This window comes from Camponotus vicinus, unplaced genomic scaffold (assembly GCF_025532165.1).
Source record: "Camponotus vicinus isolate PSW18456_S1 unplaced genomic scaffold, iyCamVici1.0 SCAF_3, whole genome shotgun sequence".
In the NCBI taxonomy this organism is placed as follows: Eukaryota; Metazoa; Arthropoda; class Insecta; order Hymenoptera; family Formicidae; genus Camponotus; species Camponotus vicinus.
Window position 1 is genome coordinate 16,600,579 of NW_028141967.1, and position 17,729 is coordinate 16,618,307.

Here is a 17,729-nt window from a genome sequence, read left to right on the forward strand (position 1 = left end):
TTCTAGGAATTTCTGGAATTGACCAATCAGAGTAGCCGGTCGACAAATTGCTTTGCTCTGATTGGTCAGTTTCAACTGGAATCGAGCTCGCAATCCGTAGTGTGATTACGGCTTATTGGGAGGAAAAAGATGATTTCTGAACTGGTGCAGCCCAGTGCAGCCAGTTCAGCTATAAAGAACAGACCTATCGTCTTCGACAGCAAGATGGCGATGGTCATGAGAGCGCAGTAAGAAGTGAGAAATTTTCAGGAAATATCGCCAGCTGCGACGTTCCAGGCGGTTGTCCGCGCTATTCATTAGCTCGTGGTAATTATTCTTCGCATGTCTGTCTGCGCGAGTGCTCCTGGCATCTTAGACAGACGTTATCGGAACTTGCAATTGTCAGTAGCCTTGATCACTTGTGACATTTTGCTAACATCATGTGTAGCAGACGTCTTTAATTACTTCCAATCAATTTCCTTCTTTGCTCCTAATGATTCCCAAGATTTGAATTCTCGAGTCTCACACGAATTAATGTTGATTACAATTATCGTAGATTTACTTTACTGATTTGTCAGTATGATATATAATAATGAATCATAGTTAATAACAGGTTTATTATCTTATTGGGTTGTTATCTCTCTCTCTCTCTATTCGATATTAACGATAGCATTGTTCTCTTTTTTGAGTATAATTTACTGGGAATTATCCTTCGCGTTTTAGATATTTTTTAGTTTGATAGTATTATTGATATGGTTAACAATGTTCATTTTAAAACAATTATTCCAATTTATAATTTTGTGAGAACTGTCAAACTTGTCAAACTTTTTTATTCGAGACTGTGTTTTTAAATCATTTTCTGGATCATATGAAAATACTATAATATACTCTAATTAATCAGAGAGAAATATTAGCATTGAGATAAGCAGAAAAACATACATATGATTATTACTTTATAATAATAATTTTTCCAGATTGCTCGCAAAGATGACTGCAGGTACTAGTTTAGTGGTGCCCATAGTGCTATGGGGGCGCATAGCACCAACCCATTGTATTTCCTGTGTGTATCTATCTCGAGATCAAAAAACATTGGTGACAGGATGTTATGATGGACAAATATGTCTGTGGCAAGTGGATCCAGAAACACTAAAGGTAGAGTTATAGAATTAAAGATTGTAGAAAATATAATTGTTCTTTTTTAATGCATATATTATAGTCATAATCTTTATATAGATGACTCCAAGATGTCTGCTCGTTGGACATACTGCTCCGATAATGTGTCTCAGTCGAGCCAGCGTTGTAATGGAGCAAAATTTCATCGTTAGTAGCAGCGAGAGTGGAGAGATGTGCACTTGGGATCTAGTTGATGGAAAGTGTCGTGAAGCAGTAAAGCTTAATAGTGTTCACACACAAATGTTGCCCTATGTTTCCGCAGGTGGAGAAGATGTTAGGTTGTTTTGTTCTGGGTAAGAATCTCTTATTTTCATCGCATCGCAATGATAGTATCGCTCGTGTTAAGAGAATATTTTTTTTCTATTCAGATACTATCCCGAGGTTTTGGTGATGGATCCGTTCAGTTTGGAAGTGCTGTTTACCCTGAGCTCTCGCGTCAATCCAGATTGGATTAGTGCCTTGCACGTTTTGCGGCCGGCCAAACGGAAAGGTCGGTTCTACGTGCATACAAGTTAGTTACACTCCATCACACCTACGCTTACCATGACTCTTTCATTATCTTCTATCAATTTCATTGCCAATAGATACTGTATAAATATGAATTGCAATATAGCTATTATAAGGATTTCTCATTTCAAAGATTAACGTGATAATTTTAATCTGATATGTACTGTTCTATCGCGATCTAACTTTTTTTATTTGCAATAATTCTCATATATATATATATATATAACAATCACTATTATTTTTTATATGAATCAATAATATTATATCAATAATATCACTTATATGAGTAAAAATCAGCAATATATTAAACAATATCTTTTGGTATTTCATATCTTATGTATTTACATATTCCTTTTTTAAGTAGAAAACTTTTGGATACTAATGGTAAAAATTCTCTTTCTTACTCAGTTTTTTATATTCGATTAAATTTAAACATATAATATTTTAATAATATTTATATAATAAGCGACTTTTTTACTAATATGATTTGAAAGCAACTAACGAAAAGTCACTTGTACAAAGGTTTTTTTTTATAATCTGCTGCTCTACCAGTTTTTAGGCAATTAACCTGAAGAAGCTTTATGCTTTGGGTATAAAGAGGGATTTTCTTTTTGATGAATAATTTTGCATATTAATTTTTAATGATTCTATTTTGCTGATAAAAATAATTTATATATACAATTTGGATGCAATTTTTGATAATAGTAGTTTTACATCTAATATTTTTAGACTGACCATTTAATAACAGTTACAGTGTTGCAGCATGATTAATGAAACTGGACAATTCAGTGCTAATGCGCTGATGGTCAAGGCTGTATTTCACTTCTTTTCTTTTTTCTATTATCTAATCATTGTTCACACATAACTCTTTTATGCATCATTTTTGAGCAATTTAATCATTATTAATATCTCTTGTTTTATTTCTCTTTCTTTTTATAATTATATATATATTCTGCAGGATATATACTTTATATATCCTGTTACTTATATATGAATAATATGCCATTTATTATACACATCGCATTTCGTGCAATATTCATTACATCTTTACATTTTCATTACACTTTCATAACACTCTCACCTTGATGTAATATATTTCTATCTCTGTTCGTAAGTATATGTATATATATATATACTATAATATATATTTATACAACAACAATTTATTAAATTGCATACTATGTTAAATTTAATCTTCTAATTAAAAGCTTATTGACTGATATTCAAATTATTAATTATTTTATCAAAATGTTGCAATGTTAAAATTGATTAACAAAAATTATTCAGAATATTTTTCTTTATTCTGTTTTTATTTTTCTAAACTATATCATATTAGAAAACATTTTGAAGATGCTAGTGAACTTTTAAATATAATTTATTAAATTATTAAATTTTTTAACTTTTGTAATATTATTTATATATTTATAGTAGTTATGCTATAGTATTAATTTATAATTTACTGTTTAATTATATGTTCCTAAAAATTATGTGTGTAATCATAAAATAGATATTTCGTATGCATAAAGTCAAACTCTAAATCATAGATGAAGGCCTTGATGATATTAAAAAAAAAGAGGACAAACAGCCTGCGGAAAATGCAAATACTCTTATCAGCATTAATTTGATACAACTATGCACACATTAATTGCTATCTTTAATCAGCACTGATCCTTGAATTCTGCTTGATTAAATAAATGAAGTACACACACAATTTCTGCAATAATTTGAAAATAAGCACGATTGTATTATAATTTAATACGTATCGCTTTCCTTTCTATGAAAATATCTAGCATGCATGTAATATTATACTTTACGCATACGGAAATTATTATTAATTAACAAGAGTCACCTTACACTCTTGTAATTAATAGAATTATGTTATCTTTAATCACTTGTAATGTCTGTTTTTTTTTTGGTCGCTTATCCGGTCTAATAAATAATATTTGCATTAATCTACCAAGACTGACAAATTTTGCGTTCATAACGAATAGCAAATGTTTCTGGTGACTAACAAAATGTCGCTTAAAATGCATCTTTCCTGGATTTATTTAACGCGCAACAAGCGCTTCTATTCGTTTAAAGACGATGTTGTATTGGCTCTGACGACCACGGGCACAGTCAAAGTGTGGACGCTTCTGGGACACGAGAATCGAAACAGCGAACCTCTGTACGAGCATGAAAGCAAACAGATCCGCTGCTTAAATGCACTCGCAATGACTTGCTGCCCTTATAATCAGAGAACAGTGCTCATTGTATGCTCCAAATATTGGCAGGTAATTTGTAGGTGTCATTATCACCAATAAATATTTAATTGGAGAGAATATTTTCATTATAAAAATAGATTTATGTAAGATTATGTAACGTGAGAAGAATCGGTTTCAAATTTAAGTAGGATTTTAGCATTAGTACGTTTCTCTTAGAATATATGTGATTAATAATTTGTGTTATTTTAACGTAATATATATCAGTGGAATAACTTTATAGATATTCGACGCCGGTGATTTCTCGGTTCTTTGCTCGATAACGGCTCCTCGTGGCGAACGTTGGATGGCAGGCGACTTTTTAGCCGCCGACAGAGTCATTTTGTGGAGTGACGAAGGTCATGGATATCTGTACAAACTTCCAGCAAAGTACGTATTCGTTCGATGTGACCTACAATACATTTTTTCGATATTGATTTCCGAAAAAACTATATATATTTATATATATATATATTTTCTGGTTGATAATATTGTTTAACAAACGAATAATTTTCTCTCTCTCACATCCCGAATTTAATATTTATGATTGAATGACACTAGTAACAGTTTGATCGAAATATTGGAATAGTAATTCTTATTGATTAGTATATCCCTTTGTTGCTTCTAGGGTTCTGGTACAACTTGACAGGTAGTTTCTTTTTGCACATAAGTATTAAAATTCTATTATAAATGATGTTTACCAATGTCTATGTACAGAAAAAATTTACTAATAGTTTAGTGTAGCATGATTATGTTTACTAAAATAATTTATTAACTACAGTTTATAGTTTTATAAAAATTCTAAAGTAATGATTCAAACGAATTATTAATATATTTTTAACAAACGTATGATTGTAATTTTTATATATGACATCGTTGAGAAATAGAATTTCATAGATGTTTCACAAGATATTACTATTTTAATTTTCAGTTGTATTTTTTTGTACATCTAAAGAAGGTATCATAAAAAGTGTCATTAAGATTACGCAACATTCATATTATTTTTCCATGAATTATAATTAATATCTAACATATGTAATTGTTGGGCGCATTAACTTACAAACATGAAATAAGTTCTCCTCTTTCAATTTAGGCCTGAATGCTATAGAAGCACTTGCTGGCAATGCACATGTTTGATATTTTATTTTTTATCTTGTTTGTAACCATTTATCATGCGCCTACATATTCGGAATCATATTATCGTTTACTACAAAAACACGCGTATCACATTTAATAACCGAATTTCGAAATAAATTAGAAAGTAGTATTGTAACATGTTCTCTTTATCTTCATATAGAGTTGATTCTGACAATTTTTTTGATTTGAGATTAAAATAAAGCTATCTCAGATATAATTATTAAGATACAAAACACTTGAGATTAGGAAATATATAACTACTAATTAATATTAAAATATTGATTAATAAAGTTCTTGTTGCATATTATTTTTTTATAAAAAAATGAATGAAGAAATTCTTTTTTTTGGGGGAGGGCAGGAGAGAGGGAGCTTCACAGGAGATTCAAGGCTCAGCATTTATAGTATAATTCCAAGTTTCATACATGCACATAAATTAACAATTAACACAATGGTCCATTTTACGTGATGTCTTTTTCATATTATTCACATCTACTGCATTCTACGCGGGATCTGGTGTTCTTCTAGCAAGCTGAAGGGCAAGGCTCTCAGCAGGTAACCCGCATTATCACTTGTACATCTCTTTTTCTCTTCGTCTCTCTTTGTTATTCACTCTTATTATTCATTGTCGTCTCTTTTATTTTTTTTCTGTATTCGTAGGTAGACAATCATTTGTTTTTACTTATTCTTTTTTGGTGCAAGGATATGCGGTAGATGTATATTGATGTTATGAGAGAAACCGATATTGGATATATATTTCATAATCCTGATGCAAGTTGGTTCATTATATGAACGTAAATTACGTTCATTATCAACATCAAACACACAGCGGTATTTTTTTTGTCTTTTTTCATGTATATTCACAAAATTATCACGATTTCTCCATATTTACATGCAAGCTCCTATGTACACGCATATACATTCTGTTATATACGAGACACTCATATACTCAACATCATAATCATTGTGACAATTTTTAATCGCAGAATTCAGACAGATAACATAGACAAGGTGAAAATGTGTGAAAGAAGGTAAATGCGAAAAAGAATCATATATATTGCCATATCATTACTTCACTACTTACTCATTACTTCTTATATTCTGTTTGCTTTAAAATGCTTTGCACTGTTATTATTAACTATGCGATGACATAAAAAAAACATGTGACACAAAGGTAATTCATGAAGGGAAAAAGAGTATTTAAAAATTAAAACATTTCAATATCCCTGCAACTTAAAAAGTCAATGCTATTTTTTAAATTCAAAAATGGAAACAAGAAAAGATATATCATATGATTCAGGAAAGTCTATCGTTTTTTTATTTAAAATAATTTAATTTCAAATACCAGAATTGATATTAAAATCATTAAATATTTCTTATAATTTAAAATCATTAAATATATCTTATAATTTAAAAGCATTAAATATCTTTTATAATTTAATAGAATCAGAATTGTGATTAGAACCTTTGCATATATTTCCTTTGTGTATTGTTCATAATAATCTGAACATGCTAATTGCTTCGAAAAAACAGTTTACTTGCAGCGTTTGTTTGCTAGTAAACATAGTTAGCAAATAATTACATATAATGCATATTTGAAATTACTCGATGCAATATTTCAAGCTTGTGCAATGTGACGAGACAATCACTATTCGTGAACACATTTTCCAACATCTAGCGTACAAAGATTTTGCATTTCGCGATGTTTAAATGGAAAAAGTGTGTCCACAAATAGTATCTAGAATCTAAAGTTTCATCAAGATGTTAGTAATCGCTAATCAGATTTTTTTGAATATGATATGCAGTAGCGTCGCAGATAACAAGAACTTCCACAGCGCTGGTGTTGAATACGATCAGCCGTATTTGTACTGTACGCTAACGCAACCCGGAGATAAGGTAAGAATTATATCTCAGATCAATAATAAAAAAATATTTGTTTTTATAATGTAGAATTATTTGTTCTTAAAGTTCCTTCTCTTTGAATTTCTTGATTCTTTTAATTTTGTCTGATATACACATCTTATAAAATCTGCAAATTTTTATATATGTATATATTTCAGCCTCTTTCATGTCCACCGGCCATGCGATTAGTGACTGTACAGCGTCAAAATAAGACCCTGAAATACTTGTTACGTGGAGACAGCGAGGGTGTCGTTATTCTCTGGACGGTGCCAGAGATGACGACGCAACAGCTTGCCCAGGTATCCCAAAACGACGGATCCACACCACCAGCATTGCCACCGACCGTAAAGACGAGCCTTACCGCTGCTTGGGATGCGATGAAGCCGCCTCCCGTGGGAATACTTGATCAACTGGATTCCGGTGATGGTCAGGGTATCAAACTTACCGCTTGCATATATCTGCCGCAGCAGAGCCGGCTGGTCGTCGGTCGCGAGGATGGTAGCATCATCATCGTACCGGCAACGCAAACCGTGATGCTGCAACTGCTCCATGGGAATCATCAACAATACGATGGTATTTCGTTTTGTTATTCTTTTAGAGATAACTTTTCTAGTAATTTGTCTGATTCACTTATTAATTAAATTTTAATTTTATTTTATGTATGATATTTAGATTGGCCACCACATCAAGTTCTTTTGGGTCACTCGGGACGAGTGAATTGTCTGCTTTATCCTCACGGCGCGGCGCCTCGTTACGATCGTACTCATCTTGTTTCCGGTTCTGTGGACTTTGCCGTCTGTCTCTGGGATCTATACGCTGGCACACTGATCCACCGATTTTGCGTTCACGCCGGCGAAATCACGCAATTGATGGTGCCGCCTGATAATTGCAGTGTACGATTATTTGTTTATTTTTACAATCAAAATTTATAATGATTAATATTCATGAGGAACATTATAATATTAGATTGATAATTAATGTATATAAAAAAAACTATGTGTATTTATAGCCCAGGATACAGAAATGCGTATGTAGTGTTGCATCAGACCACAGCGTTACATTACTTTCATTGGCCGAGAGGAAATGCGTTGTGCTTGCTTCGCGACATCTTTTCCCAGTTGTAACTATCAAATGGAGACCATTGGACGATTTCATGATAGTTGGATGCTCGGACGGTGCCGTATACGTCTGGCAAATGGAGACTGGTCATTTGGATCGCGTATTGCACGGTTTGTTAGATCTATGTTATTTTAGTGATTGTCTTATCCTCGAGTATCTTATCTTTTTCATGAATCTTTCAATATTTTAGCATTTCCAATCTTTAAAGGCTTGAATAATAATCATAGGCACATTTTGTTAAATTGTGCATAGAACATTTTGCAAGAACAATGATTCTCATATTCTTCTTTTAGGCATTATCGCGGAAGAAGTGCTCTATGCATGCGACGAGAACACTATAGCGGCGGCCGGCGGATCTGCCGCCGGCGGTGAGCTAGGACTTGCCAATCCTGCCGTGCATTTCTTTAGGTAAATGAAATCTTGCAGCATGGATGGTGAGAATCTTGCGTATTCTTCGCCGAAGAAAATCTACCGGGATAGCGTTCTCCGTTACAGTCCGTCCGATTTCTACTTCTCAGGGGTTTGCGTCATCGAAATCTGTCGGCGATCAGACACGCGACCCAAAGAGGACTACATCAATTGCAACAGCTTCACGGTGGTCATGGTCCTGATCATGGAAATCAGATAAAAGCTAAAGGTTCGCCACTGATGATTCAAGGTTTCAGAAGTAATCCCAAAGATCCGGAGAGTCATATTTTGTTCTTCGACATAGAAGCGCTGATAGGTACATAAATGTTTTGATTAAAATTTTGTTTTAAGAAAAAAAGTTGAATTTTATTTCATTCATTAATTTTAATAATTTTTGCACTTATTATGTGTGTGTGTTTTAAGAAATAATCTGTGTCCTAACATTATTTTTATGGAAATAACTTAATTTGTTTCTTCGCTACAGTGCAATTGCTAAGTGACGAGTATGGTGCCATGTCGCCTGGTTCTTTAGAAGCACAGGGACTTATCTCCGCCGCTGAATATCAGAAAGTTGCAGCGCTTACTCAGTCTGCCAGTCCTGATGCACATAAAAAAATTGTTGGTAAGGTAATCCTTTTACATATATTCTTAAATTATTATATTATAATATTATAATATATATTATATTATAATATATATTATAATATATATTATTATATTATATATATATTATAGATATGAAAAATTTGTCCTCAGTTCTACTTATTTAAGAATTATCATTAAAACTTTATTGATGTGTCCCTTTATAGACTTTTTCGGTCGCGTCAAGGATAAAGCAGGCGATGTTGAGCGAATATTAAAGGAGAAGGATCGTCATGGTATCGTGTTTTATTATTGTTATTTTTGTTTCGCAATTTTATTCACATGTGGAAATTTCTCGGATTACTGAAGTATTTATATAGATATAATATTTGATATATAAATTTAAAAAAAAATGTGATTTTTTCCCCTAGAATTTTGAAAATATTAATGATATCGTATGTATATCTTGTTAATTTATACATATAATTTGATATTATCACAAATCTTAATTCAATTTGCGATTATTAAAAAAAAAGTTGTTTAATGTGCATTTTATATTTTATTTGCAAAAAAGTGCTTCCATGGCTCATTATAATGTCGGGTTTTATGTGTTGTCAGCTTTTTTTCAATGACTGTATTTTAGGCCATTCTATCTTTTGTCATGATAATTTCGTCAAGTCTTGCTTTTTAGAAGATAATTATATCTTTCGACTTTTTAAATTTTTTAAATCATGAATTTTTGTAGCTATGAAGTCCTCACATGCTTTTTTTAAATTCAATTTAAGATGCTTTTAATGTAAAATATACTTTTTTTTATTCCTAATAGAATATTTCAATAATATTAACGTTCCTTTATAGATTTCTTCAGTTCGTCTGGTAGATGTTTTGCTACAATTATCTTTTTCATATAATATGCTATCTAAAGACAGATTTTTTTCTGTAGGTATATTGGCTAAGATGAAGGAGGGTGCAGAGAATGTGCATACTAAATTACAGGCCAAAGCGGAAAGCGTCGGCCTCAAGCCGTCGACATTTGACGGCAAAGGTTAGACATGCACTTTTGACGATGGCAAATTTTTGTAGTTCACGATTACGACGTGTCTCGCACGAGGACCTATTTTATATTCTAGTTTTTCCACTTGTGTTTTATGATTTTTGTATGTCGTAGATAGAAATCTTATAGTTTCTTCAAGGCACTGAACAGTTTCACTATTTGTTTATATTGTATTCTTAACAATTCCCATTAGGACTATAACACCAAATCTGAAGTTACAGCAAACAAGGAGATGGATAATTAAGCTTGTTTTAATTATTAATATGCATGCTTGACAGCATTTAATGTATGTTCACATCACTGCTTATATGTTTTTGATTTTATGTATTTGTTTTAGAATCAAATTAATCATTATTGTATATATGTTTTCCACTATTTGATGTTATTAAGCACTTTTTAGGAATTGTTTTTATTTTTTATCAATCTATTTTTTTATATGTATTTATTGTATTTTTTTATCGTTCTGTTTTTCAGTCATATTAGCTGTTTTTGCTGTTTACTGAATATTATTTGGATTTATTATATTGCTTATATCTATCCGATGCTTTACAGGCGATAATTGGAATAATATCGACGCAGCGAAGAATAGTTTGAAACGAAACGGTGCATTCAGTGAACCAAATGCAACGATGGAAGTAGCACAATTACTTTTGAGTCTTTTGCATGCTTGGGGTATGGATCCAGACTTGGATCGGGTTTGTGAGGGCAAATTGGGTCTATTACGGCCTATGGTTCCTGTATCATTTGGAGTGTTATCCAAGGGAGGTATGTTTTAATATGATAGTAAAATTTTAAAAGAAATCTTAAAAGAAAAATTATCTGTTACAATTCATACATCACTCTGATTAAAACATTCACAAAACATTTTCTATGTACAAGTATATCTACATATATTTTTTTTAGGAATTGTGTATTAAAAGAATTTCTTCTTTTTAACATTAAATTCATTTTAAAATAAAATAATATTGAAAAAAAATTATATTCTCCTTCTCTTTATTATTTTCTAATGCCAAGTACCTAGAAAAGACCATGTATGCTGCAGGTTACATGTCATTGTTATTGCCAACTTGGCAAACACATCTTGAACCAGTCGGTGAACCTGCAACTCAATTGGAACAACGCTTACCAGTTGAACTAGTTAGACAAGAGAGGCTCACTAGAGCGTTCACAGCGAGAGCACATTGGGAATTATCGACTACCTTAACAAGTAATCATTTATTGGCGGTAATTGCTTTAGCAAATACCTTAATGTCGATGAACAACGCAACATTTGTACCTGAGCAAGAACGTAATCGCAAGATGCACAGGTAAATTTTATAATGCAAAATTGAAATATTGGCAAAGTTAATGATAATACGTTAATTAATTTTTCTAATTATGGTAGTGAATTATTCCATTATATATGTATATCATATTTTTTTTCATATTTTACATTCATATGTCATATCTATAATAAAGAAGATAGATCTAAACTAATATATGAAATATATGTAAAGATAGATATGTATAACATAAAAATTTGAAAGCCAATTTTCATAAATAGGCCGGGCAATAGAGCCGCGGTAAACTGGAATAAAACAGAAGAGGAAAATGAGGAAATGTATACAGTACAGCAGGCGCAAATAAAGCAGGGTTGGTCTCTCCTGGCTACATTACATTGTGTATTGTTACCTGACAAAGTTGCAGCGCAGGGTGGTGCGAAGACTTTCAAACGGCCGCAAGTAGAGATGATGGCACGCAGGTGGCAACATCAGTGTGTGGAGGTTTGCTATTAAATCATCGAAACATATTTTCAATTATTTAGAATCAATCATTGTAGTTTATTCATTCAAAACAATTCTAAGAATTTGCTTATCGAATTATTGAAAATTAAATAATTATTACTTGTTAAATTTTCACATTCACGTAATTTTCCATTGATGTTTTAGATTCGAGAAGCTGCGCAAGCTTTGCTGCTCGCCGAACTGGGCCGAATGGGCTCAAAAGGTCGTAAAGCGCTTGTCGATAACTGGTCTCAATATTTGCCAATGTATAGTACTCAGGAACCCATCGCGCCGCAACCGCAAAACCAAAATTCGCCGGCGCCTGGGAGCCCGGTGCCACAATCTGAATCACAACCTGAAGAAGAAGACGAAGAAGAAGAATTAGCTGAAGGTAAGTTTTCTCTGTAATATTTCAAATTGTTATTATTATGTCATATTCTTGTATCATAAGATAATACATGAGAATTAATAGAATATTAACAAAAAAAATACAAAAGAAGAGATATAAAAATTATATCAATTCTAAATTCGAATTTTCCGCTAGAAAAAATATTTTTTCCAAAAATAAATATTAAGAAAAATTTAATAGAAATAAATGTATAATACAAAAATAAAAAACCGATTAATTTATAATTAATAATATGCATCTTTCTTAGCAGAGACGAGTATAACTAGGAAACCATCGAGTGTGGCAGAACTAAAGCGAAAGCAAACCACGGCTGTGGTGCTGCTGGGCGTGATAGGAGCTGAATTTGGTCAGGATGTAACCACAACGAACCAAAGAAGAGACAATGAGCAGAGGCGAAAGAGCTCGATTGTGGAAGGCTTTGGCATAGGAAATAATAATCTTGCCAGGCATACCAGCATGGCGCTCACTCATCTATTGCATGCACCTCATTCTCCAAAGCTCCCATTGCACACAGCACTACGAAGAGCCGCTATCGATCTTATTGGCAGAGGATTCACTGTCTGGGAACCCTATCTCGATGTATCAAAGGTAAAAAAAATTCAAAAGATCTATATCTCATTTGTCAGGTTTAAATCTTATTTTTCACTATTGTTTTAGTGAATTTTGATAAAATAATAGAGTAAATATAAATATATATATATATATATATATATATATATATATATATATATATATATATATATGTGTGTGTGTGTGTGTGTGTGTGTAAAATAAAAACTTAACTGTTATATAATAAAAAAAAATTTTTAAATAGTGTCTCATTTTATTATATTAAATATATGAATGATATGTATTAAAAAATAAAATAAAATATTCTTCTATTATATTCAATTATAAAATTGTTAATGTTGTTCTTTATGGCAGGTTCTATTAGGGTTACTAGAAATGTGTTGCGACGCAGATAAGTTAGTGCCAAGTTTGACATATGGCCTTCCTCTTACACCACAAGCCGACACTTGTCGCACGTCGCGTCATGCTTTGACGTTGATAGCTACCGCCAGACCAGCTGCTTTCATCACCACAATGGCTCGTGAAGTAGCTAGGTTTAACACTCTCCAACAGAATGCTCAGACTTTAAATGTCAATTTGGGTGCAAGTGTTTTGACTAGAGCAAAACCAGAGATTCTCAGAATTGTTGAACAACTGATTGACAAAATGCAAAGCGAGATGAGTGATCTTCTTGTGGAGGTATTTATCGCGATTTAGTTTCATTTTAAAATTAAAATTAATCATAAAAACGGAAAAATTGAAGATAATGCAATTATATATTTATAAATGAAACGACATATGTGCGTTGCTATTGTTTAATAATTAATTATTGTTCACAGGTCATGGATATTATTCTACATTGTCTTGATCCAGGTCACCTAAAAATGAAACCCTTGAACGAAGTATTTCCGGCAGTGTGTAGATTTAATCAAGTAAGCTTCACGATTTTTCATAATAAACTATTATTATCTTCAGCATAATTCAATCTTTTAAATCATGTAGCTTGATATTATAATTTTATTATTAAAATTGCATCGTCTATTAGAATTACCTCAAGTTGTGGAAAAGGGCTTTTAACATTTTTTTAAATATTTTTATTATGTAATATTTCGCTGTATTTTATACATTTATAGAAAAAAAACATCTGCAATCTATTTTTTGTAACTTCTTGATTATAGGTCAATCACTGTCCAGCCACACGCAGGATAGCAGTTGGTGGTCGCGGTGGTCAATTGGCATTATATGAATTGCGAGGTAATGTCAAATGTCAAACTGTTTCGGCACATTCGGCGCCGGTTACCGCGTTGGCATTTTCACCAGAAGGAAAGTTCCTCGTCAGTTATTCCTGTTCTGAAAACAAGCTCTGTTTCTGGCAGGTAAATAAATATGGAAAATTTTCTCTTATATCTCTAATTCTTCGTCTCTGCTGTCAGTCACTACTCTTATATATATATATATATATCATTTTTATATAAGATATAAAATTTGTTATAACATACACCTTGCTTGTTTGTCTTACTAAAAAATGACGCGCGGTTGTTTCATGATTCAGCAAACCAGCAGCGGTATGTTCGGCCTGGGTAACTCGCAGACTCGCTGTGTGAAGTCCTACAGTACTGCGCCCATCAACGATGTGGCCCGATTGAACCCTATGCGCTTAGCGCGGCTAATCTGGATCAACAATCGTACGGTCACCTTAATGCTTGCCGATGGCTCAGAGACGCGCTTCAATGTTTGAACGCCATGCGAGATCAGAGTCTGCCGGAGTTATCAACAACTTTATTCAGCAAGCAAAAGCGTTCAAGCTTATATTTGTCATTCAGCGTCGATTGCATTGATCGAGCCTTATTTGTACAATGCTTCTTCGTTAGCAGATCTTTTTTTTACAAAAGTTCTAAGGACAGTTAACACAATATAAGATGATTGACAATATTATCTAAGGAACAAGATAATTTAATAGCATTAGAGAATGTCTTTTTATGCTGATAGATTCTTTGAAAAGAGTTTTATAGAGCTGATTTATGAAGCTAATAGAAAAGAAATAATTTCATATGTATATATCAAACTTAAAAAATATATTGGGAGGATTAATATTAATTTAAAAAGAACACTGTACAATCCAGGCTTCAATGCTAACCGTATTAGATTTCCTTCTTTTGTTTCTACAGTATTGATAAAAATATAATTTAAACAGTTAGTTGATCGAAGCTGTCGGCGCAATTTTAGTCGAAATAATTTGTCAATACATCAACCAGGAGCACTGTTGCCGATTTTGGCACGCTCATTGGTACTTAATTGATAATGCTAGTAATGAATAATTGAATTTCACTGTGTTTCATTGGATACATTACCGTTGCGTACGACTGTCCTATTTTATAATCTATCTACGAGATTTTTCTCTTTAGATAAAATCAGGGCTAAGCAGCCGTACTTGATGCTAAATATGCGTGATGAAAATACTAATCGATAAGTTTTTCACGCAAATTACGCGAAATTAGAAATTAATATTGTGATCGGAATTTATTCCTGCCGATTTCCCGAAAGTCGCAATATTTTTAAAGTACATAATTTGTTTTTCATAACTGTGAAGAGTTTCAATTTTATATCAATGATTAAATATTTTTGTCAGTAAATACTCATATAATAGAAGTATAATAGAAGTAGAGAAATATGTACTTTCAATCAGATATTCATCATTTTATTGATCATCAAAGTCATAAAAAATAACATTCTACATACTGAATTTTTATTCTATACATATTGCTCTCTTGAAGATATACGACTTTCGGAGGAAGATAAAACTTGAACATTTTGTCATGTTTTTGTTCATTAGTTTTCTGGGATCCTTTAAATTGTCAGAATCTTAATTTTGTGAATCTCTTGCCGTGTGTTTCTCAAGAAGATGTTTACGAAGACGTTTAAACATTAATCTAAAATTGTGCAATTCTTGATTTTTAAATAACTAAAATATGAATTAAAAAAAACAGTAGAAAAGTAATAGCTAAAAATAATGACGGAGCACTGTGATGTGACTTTTTGTAAGTATCGCTTGAAATTCCGTCGCGTCTAACAACTATCACGTTAATTTGACGAATATTCCATGATTGATTAACCGACACATGAGTATTTATTTCATCACTTAGAATAAACAAGAGAGAAAAGCGAAAATATTGGTTTTTTGAGATCGGTCACTTTGAAGACACCGTATCACCGCTTTTCTGTCGCTATTCCTAGCGAATGGAGATTTCTCTGTTTGCGAAGGACAAAGCATTGTGTGCATAAGATGTAGAATAATTTATATAGTTGTTATTATGTTTCGTACGCGGGTTCAGTGTATTAGCGCCACACAAACGCGTGTCGGATATGCCATAAATCGCGTATATATTCTTCCTTTTACAATAAATCGGAAGAAATGCTTCTAGAATAAGCACGATATTTATTTGCAATCCTATAGTTTAGTTTTTCATCTTTAAGAGATACGCAACTTATGGTTTGCTCCGCCTGTTCTCGCGATTGATGAAGGATCCTGTTGTCGAGATTCGAGCAATGCTTTAATGATTGTTCTCGAATGATCGGCAAATCAGTAGTGTTCTCGATCGCGCTTTCTTTCGCGAAAAGATTTAGTAAAAAAAGTCGAAAGAATGTGTGGATATATATAAAGCTTTAAACTGTTTATTATTAGAGCGGCGTAAGATTGTGCCAGCAGAGATAATTCTGCATGAGACTTTGTACTAATTTTAAGAATAATTCTAATTCTCTGATAATTCGAAGTTACCATTTGTATGAGTTACTTTAGACATTTGTTTCTATTGTTGTGTGTTTAATTGCTGATATATGCGGCTATTTGATTTTGAATTTTATTAGTTTAATATGCAGCTTATATACAAGGTGTATTTTTTTAGAATGGATAGTCCAGAATTGGTCTTCCCTGTAACGACATTCCTTAATATTTTAGTTCATTCATATTATATTATTAAATATCTTATAATTATATGTATAAAATTTAAATTTATAGATATTGTTTATAGAGCTACCTACAAAATTAATTATTACTTGTTAGCTTATGAATCTTGTTTTACACATTTACGTAGTTTACGAGAGATAGCTTTGATGTTTAATATCTTAACTAAAAAATATTGATATTTTGATTTATTAAATTAATCCAAAATCATATGTTTAAAAGGATAGAAAGAGATTTATCTTCATCCCAATTAATACTCCTACACAATTTAAAAATTTTTCTCTCTTTTTAGTGCAAAGTCCTTTATCCCCATTGGTCTGCTAGCGCAATCGTACCCGATCTTATGGTACACTATAGTGTCGATCATACGTCGTGCAGGCGTGGCTGTGATCGGCACTCTTGCGTAAGACATTTTTTCAGATGTCTTTACGTTGCGCTTGAAGGAGAGTTTAATCGCCTTCGACCAGTAGTTAAATTTATATTTTTCCTACACCAAAATCGTTTTGTTTTCTCTTTCTTCTTAGGATTGATTGCAATTGATGAGTTCAGTACGTCCTATGAAATTGATAGATATGAATTTGATAATATTAGTTTGAAGAGTCGATTGATCCTGGAGAAATGAGTTATCATTATTAATTGTGAACGACATGCCGAGCATAAAAATCAACTCGACATGTCGTTCCCATCGTGTACATAAAATCGAACTGCGCCTAATTGTATCTATGTAATTATTTATGTGTACATTGTATTCGATATGCACCAGTCTCCGGCCGATTCGCGAGCTCAGTAAAGTAGATTATATCGGGTGGCGGGAATGATCGTTCACCCAATTCTCGTTTTACTTGTAATTGTCGACGAATGTAATAAAAGGAGAAATTCTGAGTCTTATTGTTTTCTTCAATGCATGGAAATCTATTGCGATTTCTCAATCGTTTTATGCGATAACCGA

At 32.3% G+C, this 17,729-nt stretch overlaps 1 protein-coding gene across 11 annotated transcripts; it reads left to right on the forward strand.

Annotated features, from left to right (window-relative positions):
- Window positions 1-155: 155 nt before the first annotated feature.
- On the forward strand, window positions 156-17,662 carry Rbcn-3b (WD repeat-containing protein Rbcn-3B). 11 transcript variants are annotated; one of them, XM_083095605.1, is made up of 26 exons: window positions 156-306; window positions 954-1,131; window positions 1,213-1,445; window positions 1,521-1,663; window positions 3,742-3,932; window positions 4,144-4,289; window positions 4,528-4,548; window positions 5,562-5,588; window positions 6,839-6,929; window positions 7,094-7,508; window positions 7,608-7,828; window positions 7,945-8,164; window positions 8,348-8,462; window positions 8,573-8,778; window positions 8,947-9,084; window positions 9,272-9,340; window positions 9,988-10,089; window positions 10,651-10,863; window positions 11,141-11,405; window positions 11,642-11,861; window positions 12,027-12,252; window positions 12,518-12,858; window positions 13,195-13,518; window positions 13,659-13,751; window positions 13,998-14,195; window positions 14,372-17,662. In XM_083095605.1, exons 2-26 carry the CDS (start codon window positions 967-969, stop codon window positions 14,555-14,557), a joined length of 4,569 nt encoding a protein of 1,522 aa, XP_082951731.1. In that variant the 5' UTR covers window positions 156-306; window positions 954-966; the 3' UTR covers window positions 14,558-17,662. The 11 variants fall into 11 exon arrangements, with proteins under 11 accessions (XP_082951731.1, XP_082951732.1, XP_082951733.1 ...); XM_083095606.1 differs by having other exon boundaries at window positions 12,521-12,858; XM_083095607.1 differs by having other exon boundaries at window positions 1,521-1,642.
- The last annotated feature ends 67 nt before the right edge of the window (window positions 17,663-17,729 follow it).

Coding starts and splice junctions, on each gene's coding strand:
- Rbcn-3b (XM_083095605.1), top strand. CDS start 967: ATGACTGCAGGTACTAGTTTAGTGGTGCCCATAGTGCTATGGGGGCGC. Junction 5,589..6,838: donor AAGGGCAAGGCTCTCAGCAG/GTAACCCGCATT, acceptor TATGATATGCAG/TAGCGTCGCAGATAACAAGA. Junction 13,752..13,997: donor CAGTGTGTAGATTTAATCAA/GTAAGCTTCACG, acceptor TCTTGATTATAG/GTCAATCACTGTCCAGCCAC.